Genomic DNA, 16,865 nt, shown 5'->3' on the forward strand with positions numbered 1-16,865 from the left:
AAAATTCTCTTCATCAGAGCAAGGACTGGATAGTGCTGATAAAAATATTCCCCACTGTTCTGGCATATCTCAATTTTGCTGGTTTTCACAGATACAGAAGTTTGGACCTGTTCCTGCTCTCACTGAAATCCATGGCAAAACTCTCATTGACTTCAGTGGAAGCAGGATTAGGGTCCTAATTGCTGAAAAGGACTGACTGCCTAGTAGTTAGAGCAGCAGGTGGGAGTACAGCTGTCTTAGTTCACAAATCTTTGTTCTCTTTTGGTCACATGGGTCTATATATCCTTGCTGTCTGTTTCACTTTGAGTTTTGAGCTTGTGCTAATGGTCTGAGTTCTGCTGGTTTCATGTTAGAACCATGCAAATCTGCCTTCTTTCATCCAAAGCCCTAATTTATTTCCAGTTTGCTATACGGGTCTTAACCCTTGGTGAACCTCATTCACATACTGGGCTTATAATAAATCCAGATATTCCAAAACTTTCACACACATTCCTAGGTTTTGTTCTCAGTTAGTGACTTGCTGAATATGTTAGGGCCTGATTTTCAGAGGTGCTGAGCAGCGACAGGTCTCATATAATATGAGTGGAATGTCTCTCCCTCTGCAGACCTTAAGAAATTAACAGTGGCCAGACTGGGTCAGGCAATGATCCATCTAGCTCAGTGCCCTGTCACCTGACAGTGCCCAGTGCCAGATGCTTCAGAGGGAATGAACAGAACCAGGCAATTTATCAAGGGATCCATCCCCTGTCATCGAGTCCCAGCTTCTGGCAGTCAGAGGTTCAGGGACACCCAGAGCATGGGATTGTGTCCCTGACCATGTTGGCTAATTGCCATTGATGAGCCTATTCTGCATGTATTTATCTAATTCTTTTTTGAATGCACTTCAAAATGCAGTGTCACAACATCCCTTGGCAACATATTCCACAGGTTGGCTGTGTGCTGTGTGAAGAAGTACTCCCTTCCGTTTGTTTTAAATCTGGTGCCTATAAATTTCAGTGGGTGACCCCTCGTTCTTGGGTATGTGAAGAGGTAAATAACACTTCTTTATACACTCTCTCCACACCATTCATGACTTTGTAGACTCTATCATAACCCCCCCTCCAGTCATCTCTTCTCTTCTCTCAGCTGAACAGTCCTAGTCTTTTTAATCTCTCCTCAGATGGAAGCTATTCCATCCCTTAATTATTTTTGTTCTCCTTTTTTCTGTATATCCTTTCCAATTCTAACATATCTTTTTTAGGTGGAGCGACCAGACCTGTACACATTATTCAATGTGTGAGAGTACCATGGCTTTATATAGTGGCATTATGATATTTACTGTCTTATTACCTATTCCTTTCCTAATGGTTCCTAACATTCTGTTAGGTTTTTTGACTGCTGCTGCACATTGAGTGGGTGTTTTCAGAGAACTATCCACAATGACTCCGAGATCTCTTTCTTGAATGGTAGCAGCTAATTTAGACCATATCATTTTAATTGCATAGTTGGAATTACGTTTTCCAATGTGCATTACTTTGCATTTATCATCTGAATTTCATCTGCCATTTTGTTGCCCAATCACCTAGTTTTGTGAGAACCCTTTGTAACTCTTCGCAGTCTGCTTTGAAATAAACTATCTTGAGTAATTTTGTATCATCTGCAAACTTTTTCACCTCACTGTTCACCTCTTTTCCCAGATCATTTATGAATATGCTGAACAGCACTGATCCGAGTATAGATCCTTGGGGGACTCTGCTATTTACCTCTCTCCCTTCTAAAAAAACTGGCAATTTACTCCCACCTTTGTTTTCGGTCTTTTAACCTGTTACTGATCCATTAAAGGACCTTCCCTTTTATCCCATGACTGTCTACTTTGCTTAAGAGCCTCTAGTGAGGCTTTCTCAAGTACACTATATCTACTGAATCACCCTTGTCCACATGTTTGTTGACCTCCTTAGAAATTGGTGAGGCATGGGTTCCCTTTACAAAAACCGTGTTGCCTCTTCCCCAAGATATCACGTTCATCTGTATGTCTGATCATTCTGTTCTTTACTATAGTTTCAACCAGTTTGCCTGGTACTGAAGTTAGGCTTATTGGCCTGCAATTGTCAGGATAGCCCTCGGAGCCTTTTTACAAAAATCAGGATTTCATTAGCTCTCTGCCAGTCATCTGATATAGAGGCTGATTTAAATGATAGGTTACATACCACAATTAGTAGTTTTACAATTTCATATTTGAGTTCCTTCAGAACTCTTGGGTGAATCCCATCTGGTCTTGGTGACTTATTACTGTTTAATTTGTTTGTTTGTTCCAAAACCTCTTCCACTGACACCTCAATCTGAGACACTTCCTCAGATTTGTCACCTAAGAAGAATGGCCCATGTGGGAATCTCCCTTACATCCTCTGCAGTGAAGACTGATGCAAATCATTCATTTAGCTTCTCTACAATGGCCTTGTCTTCTTTGATTGCTCCTTTAGCACCTGGATCCACAGGAAAGGATTGCTGCTCTTCTAATCTCCCTCCAAGCTCCCACCTCTATCCACTTCCTCTCTCCCCGTTACAGCTGAGGACTGGGAAAGCTGCAATTGATTTTTCCTAATATGATGTCACCAGTGCGGCCACATGTTTCCATAGGAGGAAGCCAGGATCTGTTATTTCTAATGTAGGAAAAACACCATGACTCAGTTTGGGTAAATTGGCATAGGTCCGTTGACTTCAGTGAAGCTACACTGATTTACACCAGCTGTGGAGTTGGCCTCTTGTAATTTACTATCATAAAATATCGGTGGAAAGTGCCACACACACTTCTCCTTTTGGATTTGTAGCTCATCTTTAATTAAGAGAACAAAATTAGAGACAGGAGAAACAGAAGGAGAAGAGTTTATATCTTACAAGTAAGGGCTTGTCTACACGGAAAGTTATTCTGGAATAAAGTATGGAGTGAATTTTAAGTGCAGTAGTTATTTCAGAATAATTCCCTGCGTGGACACAGTTATTTCAGAGCGCTATTCTGGTCAATTTCTTCCATGTAGATAAACCTGAAAGTTGTTTTCTTTCCTTCCATCACCATCTCTTTTGCACATGTGCGCGTGCACACACACACAGGATAAATCTAATGAAGATGAGCGCTCCCATTCATTCTGGGTCTGGAGAGATCACTGCTTTCTTGAAGAATTGTTCTCAATCACTCCTTAAAAAAAAATACTGATGCCACCGTTGCAAGTCTGGACTTGTTTTCCTTGACTGCTGAAGTGGAAAGAAAAGGACGTGACCCAGAAAATGACACAGCAGAGAAAACATAAGCAAACATTGCAATCCCAGTATTTACTTTCATCTTCGGCTTGGCAGAATGAAGCCGTGCTAATGTGACATCACATACACTAGTCACTGCCCATGGGGTCACTGCACTCATGATCTCTTCTAGCCTGCCTTTTGAGGGAGGAACTAATGTTGCTATTTAAAGCTGAAACCCTTGCTTAAGTGGCACCTACTGCAGAAAAACTACTTCGGACACCAGTGGATTGTGTATGGCCCATTCCTGTTGGAGTCTGACAGAAACGAACCCAAGAATAGATTCAGCACACTCATTAGAAGATCTGCTTAGAGTATCCCCAATATATATGTGGAAACTTCCTTCAATCTTACAGTTATAGAAGTATCAAAGGGATAAGTCTGGGTAGTTTGGAGTAGTGTCGTTTGAAAAGGGAGCTACTAAGTTTAACACACTCTTTCATACAACTCTAAATGGGGAGGCTTCTGCTTCCACTTATTAGAGTTTTATCAGAGGTGGCTTTAATACCTCTTCTTGCAGATGATATTCAGCTAGAATGCCTGATTGCAAGGATCCAAGTGATTATATAGATTTTTAAAACTGAGAACTGCATGTTATTGTCTTCCTCACCTACTGTAAAATGCCTACTGCTCAGATGTTCTGCAATGCGTGTGGCACATACATCTAGGGAGAGAGAATATAGAAACTGGGATTCGGGGGAGGGCAAAGGCACTTTTTACTTCTGACTTAATTAGGAATTTGGTAAACGTGCACGAGGAACTATATGCAGGAAATGAAAAAGGGCCCCATTTAAGAGTAACCCCTCTTTGAGTTTTTTAAGATAAGGAATGATCTTGTGCTTGTTTTCACTAAGTACTTTTTAGCACACCGGGAGAATCTGTCAGTGAATAGTATCTAACTGGACAGTGGTTAAGGCCTTCCGTGCTCATTGGCTTTGCAGAACTATAGCTCTAGCCCCAGTACAAAGTATACCTCTGAATGAGCAGGTGGTGTCCCCACACAAGGCTTCTTGTACCTCTTCAACCCCACTCAAGTGGTTTGAAAGGATTTGCACAGACCCTCTGCACTAAGGTGAATTTCTCCCATATCAAAGAGTGAGCTAGAGTGCTTTGAAAACCCCAAAAGCATCTCATCTGTTATACTGGATTGATGTGTAACAGTGAATGCCACTTACAATGCAGAATTTTATCTCTATGGTGATGATGGTTTCTAATAGGCCAGGTCCAGAAGATCCACTGAACCCAACAGGTCACTGGCATGAAAATAAAACCCTTCCCATTGACATATATTTTTCCACCTGCTAACTGGAGCAATGAATCCTTCTGAATGGAATGTCTTATACACTGGATAGTGAGTGCCTGCTGCCTGGGATAACTGTAAAGGTGTACTGCATGCCAGGTTGTAAGTGCAGAACATCCTGGTTTGGCCCCTTCGCTGTTAAAGTATTTACACTCTCAGTCCCATTAGCTTAGATAACTAAAATGGCAATGAAATCATTCCTTTCCTCCAAGCAAGTGACAAAACTCTGAATGATTTCAAGGGGAGCAAGATCTGACCCTCATTTGCAAACGTCACACTGTTCTTCCTTTCATGTCCATAGCATCCTGCTCTGAATGGGTACATGCACCTTTTTCCAACATCTGTTGCCAGTTTAACCCCACTAAGCTAAAAGGAAGCTGAGCAAATCAACTCCAAAACCTCTTCCTATATTTGAAATGCCACAAAGATGCTTAGGGGGTTTTGACCATTTAATAATCACTGTCGTTGCTTACCAGAAGGAGCCAGTAAGACTGGGATTATAAAATGTTTTGTGTTAAACTGACACAGTTCCTTTTTTACAGCTCTTTGATGCACGCGATCTGTATGCCGGAGAAAATTTCTCCAAGGTGCTGAGCACCTTAGCAGCTGTAAACAAAGCTACTGAAGGTATGAAAACTTTTATCTTTTAAAAGAAAATACTATCTCTGAGTATGATCTGCTATTTTTAGTAACTCATGATTTCTAATTATTTTCAAAGGTTTGGCAGACAGAACTGCCCACCTGGAGCATGTGGTACAGTGGGATTAACATTTGCATTTCTAGTGATTTAAGATTGAAATGTGCTACCTGACAGAGGTATTTTGGAGGTTAAAATCTTGTTTACATTATGGCCCTTTACATGGTTCTGGCTGTATAGATGGACCTTCAGGTGCATCAGCATAAATGGGCCTTAAGATAAATGAGACTCTAGCCCCAACAAATGCAAGCATTGAATTTTAAATGGTACATTTTAAAGTTTGACCAAAAAAGTAGACCCATCTGCATTGGACATTTGTCAAATGTCTAAACACACAGAATTGCCAGACACTCAGTCCAATGTGTCAATGACCTTTGCTTTCCCTTGTGTAGGTCTGTGAAGTGTGTGTCCCTGATCAGGAATCAGATGTCCGCTATGTGCACTGTGCCACTGACAGTACTGTCTGCTCTGGTCAGTGCAGGAGCAGGTCATCCAGGCAGAGCAAATCTGGTTTGTCCCTTCTCCATATTTAGCTGTTCTCTCACATTTTCTGTCAAATCAGATATAAAGTGAGAAGGTTCAAAAGCAAACCACTAAACACCACGAGTGGGGAAACTTACTTTATTAGGTAGAACTCTCTGCACCCCGTACTGACCGTAGGAAGGAATTACATTCCTGGCACTGTCTATTCTGGAGGGGATAGGGGGGAGAGGAGCAGGATGCCTTAGTGGGTAGGTTTGGTAAGAGAGCTACATTTCACAGATCTGAAAAGAGGTTGGAGGCAGGAAGGTAGTTACAGCCCCAATCTTGCAACTGGATCTACACAAGCAGACCTCTGTGCCCAGTGGCAGGATCGGGTCTCGGAGAATTCTGCAGGTTACAAATGGCATGCTTTAAAGCCTCTCATATTTCCTTATTATGTTGCAAATTGCATCTTAGGTTATTCACACAGAAAGAATTTTAAAATCCAATTTGCATTTCTCTCAGGGTGGGAAGGGACAATATGCCCACTCTTGCCTAGTTAGTTGTGCTGTCACGAGTGCAATGCTGCAGGGAAACGCTGACGTACAAGGAAGAAACCTTCTCATTGGAATTAAAATGCTATAGAAACATTTTTGCTGAGCTGAGGTTTTGTAAAACCACATATATACAAAACCTAATTTTTGGGCCTGAGCTGACCTGACAATGCCCCTTTAAAAGAAGTCTCCCTTTTCTGAATGCTGCTCCTCTTAGATAAGAAAATACAACTTCTTACCTCGAGGTCTCCAGCTGATCCACTGCTTTAGCTGGTTAGTCAGCTGTCGGAGAAGCCCACAATCAGCAATTCATCCTCAGTGCATCTTCTCAGTGGGCCTATTAAATGAGAAGACCTCCTGGAGCCAATTTAGAAGATCCTTGTGGGCCAATGGGATGCTAGTACAAAATGCAGGTCAGTTGGAAGGTATGCAAGGTAAATTTGCATGAAAACAGGATCTTTTGTTTTCAGTTTTCATCTGCTCTGGTGCTTTTCCCCACCTGAACTCAGAATCCTCTCTTATATTGACTGGTTGGCTTCTGAAATTATGATGACCATCACAAATGAAGATTTATTTCAGCTAAGGGATGAACTTCAGGAACAGATAAACATTTAAGAAACAAAAGATCCTGTTTTCAGTCAGTTGAAACCATCTCCTGTACCCATTAATTCCTTAGTGCCTTTGGATGTACACAACATACATCAAGCAAAATAGTTCCCATATGGCATCAACATATGTCCTACATCTCAGAATTGGAAAGGAGGAAAGTCTGATATGGTAGCAGAAATGTTACCAAACATAATGTAACTGGAAAAAGTTCTGTAGTGTCAGCAAACTTCATAACAAGTGATGTAATTATAGAGCTAGAGATATATGCTATACTCTGGATTGTTGCATTAGCTATCATCATTATTATTATTTATTATGAAAATGTAAATAACAGGACTATTTGCCAGCAAACTAGATGTTTTAGGAAAGAAGGTTTCTGCCTAATACATTTGGGAGATCGTTCAAGACTATTATAATCTCTGTCTGTCTGCTGTATATGTCTCAGGTATTTCCAGAGCACCAATCCTTACAGTGTTTATGGTGTAATAATAGTAGTTTTACATTGATATAGCACCTTTCTGTCCGAAACTATATACAAACTATTTACATGTAGAGCATCTGAAATGCATCCACCGGGAGGTGGGGGGGAGGAAGAGGGCACCAACTATCTGGAATGCAGTAGGCAGCATAACAGTGAAAATCTGTTTTGTCTTGTGAATTTTAGTGCTGTTGCTTTCATGAGCACTGCTTGCTGGGGGTAAGCTGTCTCACTTTCCCTTCACGTCTGTGCTCATGCAGCTGAAGTGCCAAAGCACAATTGCGGCATTCACCCACTTTGGAAGCTAGTCGCCCCATGAGCCTGCATGAACATGGTAACAGAAGACTTTGTTCGTACAGTCGTTGTAAAAGTTGCAGCATCGCTCTGCTGTGTAATAGTCACTGTTCTTACTTTACCAAAGGGGCCGGTGAAAATGGGATCAGAGGAAGTTTCATGAGAAACATCAGTTTGAACATGTGCCTTTTCTGTTAAAAGTTAGTATAGCTTGATGCCTGTGACATTATTAATTGCTCAGAGGGAGAAAACCTTTGGGAAAAGGAGAGAGGTAAAAAGCTATAGTTCTAAAATGTCAAACCATTTGGCGGCTTGGCCCAGTTCCCAGGAAACAGGAGACCTTGTCCCAGAAACCACCGCCACAGATGGCACAGATTGGCTTCCAGGTGTGTGGTCTCACCAGAGAGGCCCAGGACTGAGTGGAGCACTGGGGTGAAACGCCTCCGTATCCTGGAGTCCCTCCAGTTGGGAGCTGAGTCATCTTAATGGGACAGTGCAGGGAAGCTTGCCCTGGTGCTGCCTGACTGTCCTGTGGATAACAGAGGTTCCTCTTAGTGGCTGCTCTGAGCACATACTTCCCCACACACTCCATTTCCTCATGCAGAGGACATTGTGCTCGCCCTCAATGCATTTGCACACCCAGTCCAGTGTATATTTGTGAAGCCCACATGCGTGGTGACTTCATGGATGCTATCGTGCAAGGTAACTCTGGTTATCCATAATAGTGTGTAAAGGTAGAATGCAGGAGTTCTCTGCATTGCATATCAAGTGTTAGGCTTTCATTTTAGGGGAAAAAATCAGGCTATAATAATATGATCTATCAGGCTGTGATGATATGCCTAAAATAGTATCATCCAGCTCTGAACAGAAAACTCAGCTAGTTTAACCATATTTTGACAACATATGGTGAGCTACATGCAGCATCATTCCATTTTGGAGCAGGCGTAAAGTAGGATGTCAATTTGATGTACTATAAATGGTAGGTTTTGCTGCCAAATTGTCAGAGTCAGTTTTACATTTGTCCCTGGATATTTACATACGTCCCGAACTAGTAATACAAGGAGGTAAAACTTTAAAATCTACAGTAACCAAATAATGTTCTTGATACTGTTGTTCATGACTTGGATAGGTTGAGGAATAGAGACTTGTGGTTTATGTACTCTGTCTTTTCAAAACAAATCATGTGGAAAAACATCTAAAATTGGCCACATGCCAGTCCTGCCAGTTTGCCCACCCTCAGAACACTGAAAACAGCTGAAACAAGTCTGATCAAATGTCAGTACATTTTAGAGAAAAACACCCTGTCTTTGCAAAGTGGGTTTTCATCCTGTTAGTTATTGCTACCAACAGTACAATTCAAGGAGCTAAGAATTAGATTTCACTTTGTGTGCATCAGGCAATTTGATTACATGGGGGTGAGGAAAATAATTCAGTCAAGAAGGAGCGGTAGAATTATTCATGAACATTGCCACAGATAAGGTGGCACGCAGTGTAGCTGCTGTTTGTCGCCATGAGAGAGCTCTTCCTCCAACAAAAAACTTCCACGCCCAATGAGTGGTGGTAGCTTTGTCAGCAGGAGAGCGTTCATGCTGACAAAGCGCTGTTCACACCAGCGCTTTTCATTGGCAAAATGTTTATCTTTCGAGTGTGTGGTTTTTTAACACCTCTGAACGACAAAAGTTTTGTCATTCAGTTGCCAGTGTAGACATAGCCTTAAATGATCTGGAAAAAGGAGTAAACAGTGAGGTCACAATATTTGCAGATGATACAAAACTACTCAAGGTAGTTCAGTCCCAGGCAGATTGCAAAGAGCTACAAAACTGGGTGATGGGGCAACAAAATGGCAGATGACATTCAGTGTTGATAAATGCAAAGTAATGCACATTGGAAAACATAATCCCAACTATACATATAAAATGATATGGTTTAAATTAGCTGTTACCACTCAAGAAAGAGATCTTGGAGTCATTCTGGATAGTTCTCTTAAAAACATCCACTCAATGTGCAGCAGCAGTCAAAAAAGCAAACAGAATGCTGGGAATCATTAAGAAAGGGATAGATAATAAGACAAAAATATTATATTGCCGCCTCTATATAAATTCATGGTATGGCCACATCTTGAATACTGTGTGCAGATGTGGTTGCCCCATCTCAAAAAAGATATATTGAAATTGGAAAAGGTTCAGAAAAGGGCAACAAAAATGATTAGGGGTGTAGAATGGCTTCCGTATAAGGAGAGATTTATAAGACTGGGACTATTCAGCTTGGGAAAGAGACGGCTAAGGGGAGATATGATAGAGGTCTATAAAATCGTGACACGTATGGGGAAAGTAAATAAGGAAGTGCTATTTACTTCTCATAATACAAGAACTAGAGGTCATCAAATGAAATTAGTAGACAGCAGGTTTAAAACAAAAGGAAGGATTTCTTCACACAACGCACAGTCAACCTGTGGAACTCTTTGCCAGAGGATGTTGTAAAGGTCAAGACTATAACAGAGTTAAAAAAAGAACTAGATAAATTCATGGAAGATAAGTTCATCAATGGCTATTAGCCAGGATTGGCCGAAATGGTGTCTCTAGTCTCTGTTTGCCAGAAGCTGGGAATGAGCGACAGGGGATGGATCACTTGATGATTACCAGTTCCGTTCATTCCCTCTGGGGGACCTGGCATTGGTCACTGTCGGAAGACAGGATACTGGGCTAGATGGACCTTTGGTCTTACCCAGTATGGCCGTTCTTATGTTATATTTAAATGGAATAAGAGTACCTACAGCAAGCCTTTAAATCCCCTGTACTTTACAGCTTCTTGAAATGATAACATCTGCCTTTTCATTTGCAAATGACAACATATGAAACTAACATGATTTGATTATTTTTCCGATAACATGGAAACGTGACACAGTAGCAGAGGGTAAATGAGAGTGATAATTTCTTAAAATGTGATTTCTCTGCTTGAAAGCATATGAGTGAAAATTCTGTTGTGCAGGGGACCGGATGGTTCATGGGATTGATAGTGGGTTAAGCAGTTTCTAATACTTATGCCTCTGGTTTAAATGGAGCTAAGGTCTGTAGTGACCAACAGGTTTTTATCACTTGACAAATATTTTAAGTGGCTAGAGTAGAAACAAGTAAACTTATTGGTCATGAAAAAAAGCCATAAATACCAGCCACCCACTTATCTCCCACATCTTATGCAGGTGGCATTGAGAATAGAGACCAAGAACTAAATTCCAAAACTGCAAGCTCTGTCTGTTGGAACAGAGGAAGAATCTTCACTAGCTGTCTGTAGGGATTTATTTTTCCTGTTGTTTTCCGTCAGTCATTAGAGGATGACATATCATAATCTCTTATCATGCTAAAATGTAACACATCTTAAACTATTTATTTACATGGTTAATGTCATTGCTCCAGTCAAAATAAGCACTGCAGCATTCAGCTGTCTGCTCTGAGCCCCTAAATATTTGGAGACTTTATAGTTCCATGCATTTATTTGTTCTCTTAATTGTGAGGAAATAGAGACAATTTTGTAAAACACAGATTACATTTCAGTTTATGTTTTTCCTTCAACAGATCAGCCATCAGAAAGGCCATGTTCACGTTTATCATCTCATAGCGCGGCTGCCAGCAGCTCCCAGACTAATTTACACGGGACAACATCTATAACTTCAAGAGTGTTAAGGAGGCAGTCGAAACCTGTGGTACTCTTGATTTAAAATCTAATATCAAGCCTAACGGTGACAACCATTGATCTATCATAGACAGAGGGAACACATTCTAGTGACGAGAGCAGAGGGACTGGGAATCAGAGTTTAAGTTCTCTTCCCAGCCCTGCAACTGGATTGCTATATGATCTTGAGCAAGTCAAAGGACTAATACTTATCTGCCTCTCATGCTATTGTGAAGGTTAATTATTGCTTGTAAGAGACATTATAATCCTCTGATGGAAAGTTTTAGATAAAGGGGTGATATTATTGGTGGCATAAAAATGCAAAGAATAGTATCCTCATGACCTTAGTATAATTTTGGTTACCCCTTGAATTGGTTTCTAACACTCTTTAATGTTTGTTTTCTTAGGAGATGGTCGAAAATGGTAGTTATCAGTTGGTGGTAAAAGCCAGATTCAATTTTAAGCAGACCAATGAAGATGAGCTCTCGGTGAATAAAGGAGACATTATTTATGTCACCAGAGTTGAAGAAGGGGGCTGGTGGGAAGGTACATTGAATGGAAAAACAGGCTGGTTCCCCAGTAACTATGTCAAAGAAATCAAGTCTGCCGGTAAGCAAATCTTCAGTGGCTCATTTAATAACAGGATAATGCAGTTTGTCCCCTGACGCCTTTCAGGAATTGCAGTTGTTTGTTAAGCACTGTTAGCGTGCTCAGTGCTGTACCAGAAATAGTGACCGGAACAGGGATAGAAGGAGACAGCCCCATTCTTTGCACGCCTTGCTCTGCAGCTTTTACCCACCTCAAGCCAGCACTCCGTCTGAAACTGCACAGCCCCAACAGCACAGAGTGGGAGCAGAGTAGCTTCCCTGGCTTTAGAAACAGGAAGAGCATGCTGTGTTGACTCCATGGCATTTTCCTTCAATTTTAAGTGGGGGCCAGTTGGTCTCTCCAGTTTCTAAGCACAGAGCTCGCTTTCCGTTGAGGACCTTCCTATGTGTCTGGTGCATATTTTCCTTTTGATGTAGCCATTCCTGGGAGCAGTATCGTGAACGCTCACAATTTCAGCGTGGAAGGCAGCAATAACTACATGGCCATAGGGAACGATTCCTTTGTTTATATGGAGCTCTGGCTGATTTCACATAGTATGCTTTATCTAGGTGCATCTTCAGCTGCAGGCAGCATAAGAGAAGAGATCCTGTCTGATGAAATCTTAACTCCTTTCAGTTTTGCCTTGAATTTCCTGTAAATATTCAGAAATCTAACTTTTCATAATTATGCAACAATCATGACGTCAGAACTCATCCTGGTTAACTGCCCTCTTGTGGTTTCAAGTCCATTTAAATAGGACTCCCCATGTTAGATCTGTTACGCGTTTGGAGCCACTTTGTGATGACGAATGTTGTATTTTTGAAAACAAAGTTTTACCTTTCAATTATTATTGTTGATTACAGCAGGGTCTAGAAGCCCTAACCAAGATCAGTATATTATTGTGCAAGGCGCTGGACATAGGTATAGTTAGAGACAGTCCCTGCCCTGAAGAACTTACAATGTAAATAGACTGCGGGAGGGAGGGGCTGAGCACTAAGTGAGGAAGTGACTTGCCCAAAGTCACCCAGCAGGTCAGTGGCAGAGCTGGAAATAGGTCTCCTTATTCCCATTTCAGTGCCTGGTCCACTAACCGACACTGCCTCCGTGTATCTATGAGTTTATATCACTACTGGTGCAAGTAGTGATACAGAGAACTCATCGCTTTGATACATGCCAAATTACAACCAGTAATATAAACATGGCCATAAGATCAGTCCTTCCGCTATTTCCCTTTGTCTAAGGAAAACGTAACAGCTGCACCAAGATTTTACAGTGGAGTCATAGGGTCTGTCTCCACTGCAACTCCCTCTTCCCCCAGGGGCAGCGGGTCTCAGAGCCTGGGTCAACTGAGTCGGGCTTGTGCAATGGGGCTAACACTAGAAGTGTAGATGTTCCTGCTTGGGCTCTGAGACCCACCCTCCTGGCTGGGTCTCATAGCCAGGCTCCAGCTGAGCGGGAACATCTGCACTGCTGGTTTTAGCTGAGTAGTGTGAGCCCCGTGAGCCCAAGTCAGTTGACCAAGACTCTGAGACTTGCTGCTGCAGCTTTTTCAAAGAATGAGTCTATCAGGGAAAGCCGTGGGGGCAAACAAATGTCAGTCATGTGAAGCAGAAAAATGAAGGTTTCATAAAGTAAGAGGAAGGGGCCACACTGGAGCTAATCTCCCAGTGAGCCCAAGAGGAGCATGACAGCCTTTTGAGCTGTAAATCTGTTCACCTCCAATCCTCCCTCTAGCACCCAACTCAAGTAGCTCCACAGGGAGCTAGGAATTCACTGGGCAAAGGCTGCAGGGCAAGAGCAGCCGTAATAAGTAGCCTGTATGCCAGCTCTAGGCCCTGCCCCCTTCCCCTCCCCCCATATCTGGGGGTGGAGATGGACTAGAGAATCCACGTAGCTGCTGAACCTGTAACCTCACCCTGCCTCCTGACACCCCCCAGTCCCAGCGCCCTGGTTCATGTGCTCATGCTAGGAGCCCTTCCAGAGCTGGGCATGCAGAAGGGATTGGCTGTGTTTGTCAAGGGCCTCCAGGCATATGGAGGAGGGGGCAGGTTTGGGCTGTCAAGCAGGAAGCAGTTACCTGTTCGCCAGGTAACTGCAGACTGGCTTGTGACGTTTGAGTGGAGGTGGAGGTGGTTTCAGGGAGCTGCTTTCCCTCCTCGTGCGCTGAGTTTTGGAATCTGGTTTCAGCAGATTTTTAAATAGCGGGGAAAGTTTTCAAAGATGGGAGTTAAAGTTAAGCCCTTCGATCCATATTTAGGCACCTGCCTGCTCCAACTCTCATTAAGTCAACTGAAGTCTTCCCATTGACTTTAGTGGAGTGAACCAGGCCCTTTGTGGCCAGTATTTTGGAGGTGAGCACCAGCTGTTACCATGGATTTTTCCCTATTTTGGAGATAGATGAACCTTGTGCTGGCCCTCTGCACAGGCTTGACAATGGCCCAGCATGGACAGGCCCAATTTATATAGAGAGCCAATGGACCAAACTAAATCCTTGATAGGATGGAAACCACTTCAAGCCGGGCGGGTTGCAGCAGCCCCAGCGTCCTTAGTTCCAGAAGCTCTGGGCAGGGCCTGTGCCCACTGTTTGCTAACGTCTTGCAGGGCTGACCCTGCACAGACACTCTCGTGTCACGCAGGCACTGCTCGTTGTACCAGGCTTCATGGAGGGTTGCAGTCTGCACAGAAGGGGAAGGCACTAAAATGGCCTACGTTCTTTACCTGTGACGTCTGCCAAGAGGTGGACTCTGATATCCCGACGGAAAAAGTCAGTAGATACACCTGCACCCCTGTCCCCTAGAGGCTCTAGGATGACCAGATGTCCCGATTTTATAGGGACAGTCCCGATTTTTGGGTCATTTTTTTATATAGGCTCCTATTACCCCCTGCCCCTTTTTTCACATTTCCTATCTGGTCCTCCTACCTAGAGCCCTCAGAGCCTAAAGCAAGTTAAAGCTCAGAAAGGACCTGAACCAAAGCCCCCTAGGCCAAGTTAATAGAGGCTGTAGATAAATTTGCTGCAGGTTTATAATTAAAGTCTCTAAATAACACGACAGCAGATGTTAGAACACAGACATTAACTCTCATTGATTCAGTTACCATTGCAGTTTGATTGCATCTGCACAACAGAGCTGTTCTACCTTTTTTTCAGTGCTTCAGTTGCATGATGCTATTTGCGCTCACCGTGTATCCTCAGTATATTTTGGGGCCATAATATCTACCAGTGTGGAGTAAAGCATCATCAAGTGCTTTAAGTGATGCACAGGGACCCTCTGTGGAGGAGACAGGAAATGCTGCAAGGGCAGTAAATAGAAAATACAACAAGCTGCAGTCTGAAATATGCTCAATTTATCAACTTCAGCTTCTCCCCTATTGTCTGTGTGACTGTGCTTTGGAGACTGCAAGAAGAGCGCACACAGGACAAAATACCACTGTCTAGTCTGCCTGGCAACTCTCAAGCTCTTCCTATATGTTCAGAGCTCCCACTAACACCAAGGGGAGCTTGGTTCACCAAAGGAATGCAGAAATGAGCCCGTGGGCAGCCCATGTGTGGGCTGATTACCTATACAGGTGGAGGAGCAGGGCATACCATCAAACCCGTTCTTCTAGACAGAGGAAACAATGCCCCAAATGGAAACGCCTCCTGGCAATTAGCATGAATTGCAGTCATAATGTGGTTTTTTAGGCCCTGAAAGTTAAGAACAGCTTAAGGCAGAGGTATTGTTCTCTTCCTTGTGAACCCACAGCAATTTATCCCTGCACGTTGTTGGCATAGTTAGCTTTTTCTAGGGAAAAGAGCCGTGCAACAGTGACTGGGAGGTGTGGGGGGAGGGGACAGACCAAATGGATAAAAGGGGCTACTGTGAGTCATCTTAGCAAATGGATGGAAGAGAAAGATGTACTGTAGGTTGAACTTTGAGCCTTTCAGCTTTGGGCTGTTCCTTATTCACTCAAAACTCCCTTAATTTCAGTGAGGATTTTGCCTTTCAAAGGACCGCAGGGTTGAACCTCAACTTGCAACTACTTATTGAGGTTTGTTTAAATAAATCATGAATTAGAGATCGCCCACAGCAACCCAGAAACTCAGAAGTCCCCGGAGTTAGGAGTATGAAATCTGAATTCTGCGGATTGGCTGAAGCAAAACCCCTGCTGCAAACCCCCCAGCTGTTGCACGGTTGCCAGTTATTTTAGAAAAAAAACTTGTAAATATCATAGAATGGCTGTGTTGCAGTTCTGTCCAGATTTACACAGCTGTCAGTTTCATGCATGCATTCCCTTTGCTTCAGGTTTCATTTAAAAATCCCTGCAATTGGGCTTCTCTTTTTTCTGTGACTATGTGACTTTTTGCAGTCTGCTGGACAAGATACAGATGTGGATTTTCCTGATAGGATGATAGCAGTTCTGCTTTATAATTTACAGGGTTTTTTGCTGTTTTTTTTTGTTCAGATAAACCACTCTCTCCCAAAGCATTAAAAGGACAGGAAAGCCCTCAACTTACAAAGAATTATTATACAGTGGTAAGTTTTAAAGCATTGATCATGTGTTTTAATAAGCAGAGTATTATTTTTATCCTCTGGACCAGATCCTCAGCTGATATAAATTGTTGCAGCTTCACTGAAGTCCTTGGAGCTAATTTAATTTATGCCAGTTGAGGATCTGGGAGTCTGTGTTTAAATTTAACTATTGAGACTTCACTGGTTCAAGATATCTGCTTGGCTATTGAGATGATGAACTACACGTATAAGATGCTACAGTATGTGAGAGAGAGAGACTGAAAACAGAGAGCCCAGACAGAAGAGCGAGGATGGAAGTTTAGTAAGTTGCGAGATTGGTATTTAAAAAAACATAATTTGCCTTTGTTCCATTTTATTATTTCTGATGTAAATTATGTACCTTCATATAAGTCAGAAAGTAATCGGGTTTGTGATGGAGCAAGGCAAATTA

At 42.5% G+C, this 16,865-nt stretch overlaps 1 protein-coding gene across 4 annotated transcripts in view; it reads left to right on the forward strand.

The window, feature by feature from the left end:
* The window catches only part of ARHGEF6 (Rac/Cdc42 guanine nucleotide exchange factor 6), a 57,008-nt gene that overhangs the window by 7,710 nt on the left and 32,433 nt on the right, over positions 1-16,865 (forward strand). For all 4 annotated transcript variants that reach the window (XM_030574914.1, XM_030574912.1, XM_030574910.1 and 1 more), the window contains exons 3-6: positions 5,116-5,200; positions 11,240-11,367; positions 11,744-11,945; positions 16,368-16,438. In XM_030574914.1, the coding sequence (XP_030430774.1) occupies positions 5,116-5,200; positions 11,240-11,367; positions 11,744-11,945; positions 16,368-16,438 (486 nt within the window). The remainder of the gene's footprint in view (positions 1-5,115; positions 5,201-11,239; positions 11,368-11,743; positions 11,946-16,367; positions 16,439-16,865) is intronic.

The sequence above is a fragment of the Gopherus evgoodei genome, chromosome 9 (genome assembly GCF_007399415.2).
Source record: "Gopherus evgoodei ecotype Sinaloan lineage chromosome 9, rGopEvg1_v1.p, whole genome shotgun sequence".
Lineage (NCBI taxonomy): Eukaryota > Metazoa > Chordata > Testudines > Testudinidae > Gopherus > Gopherus evgoodei.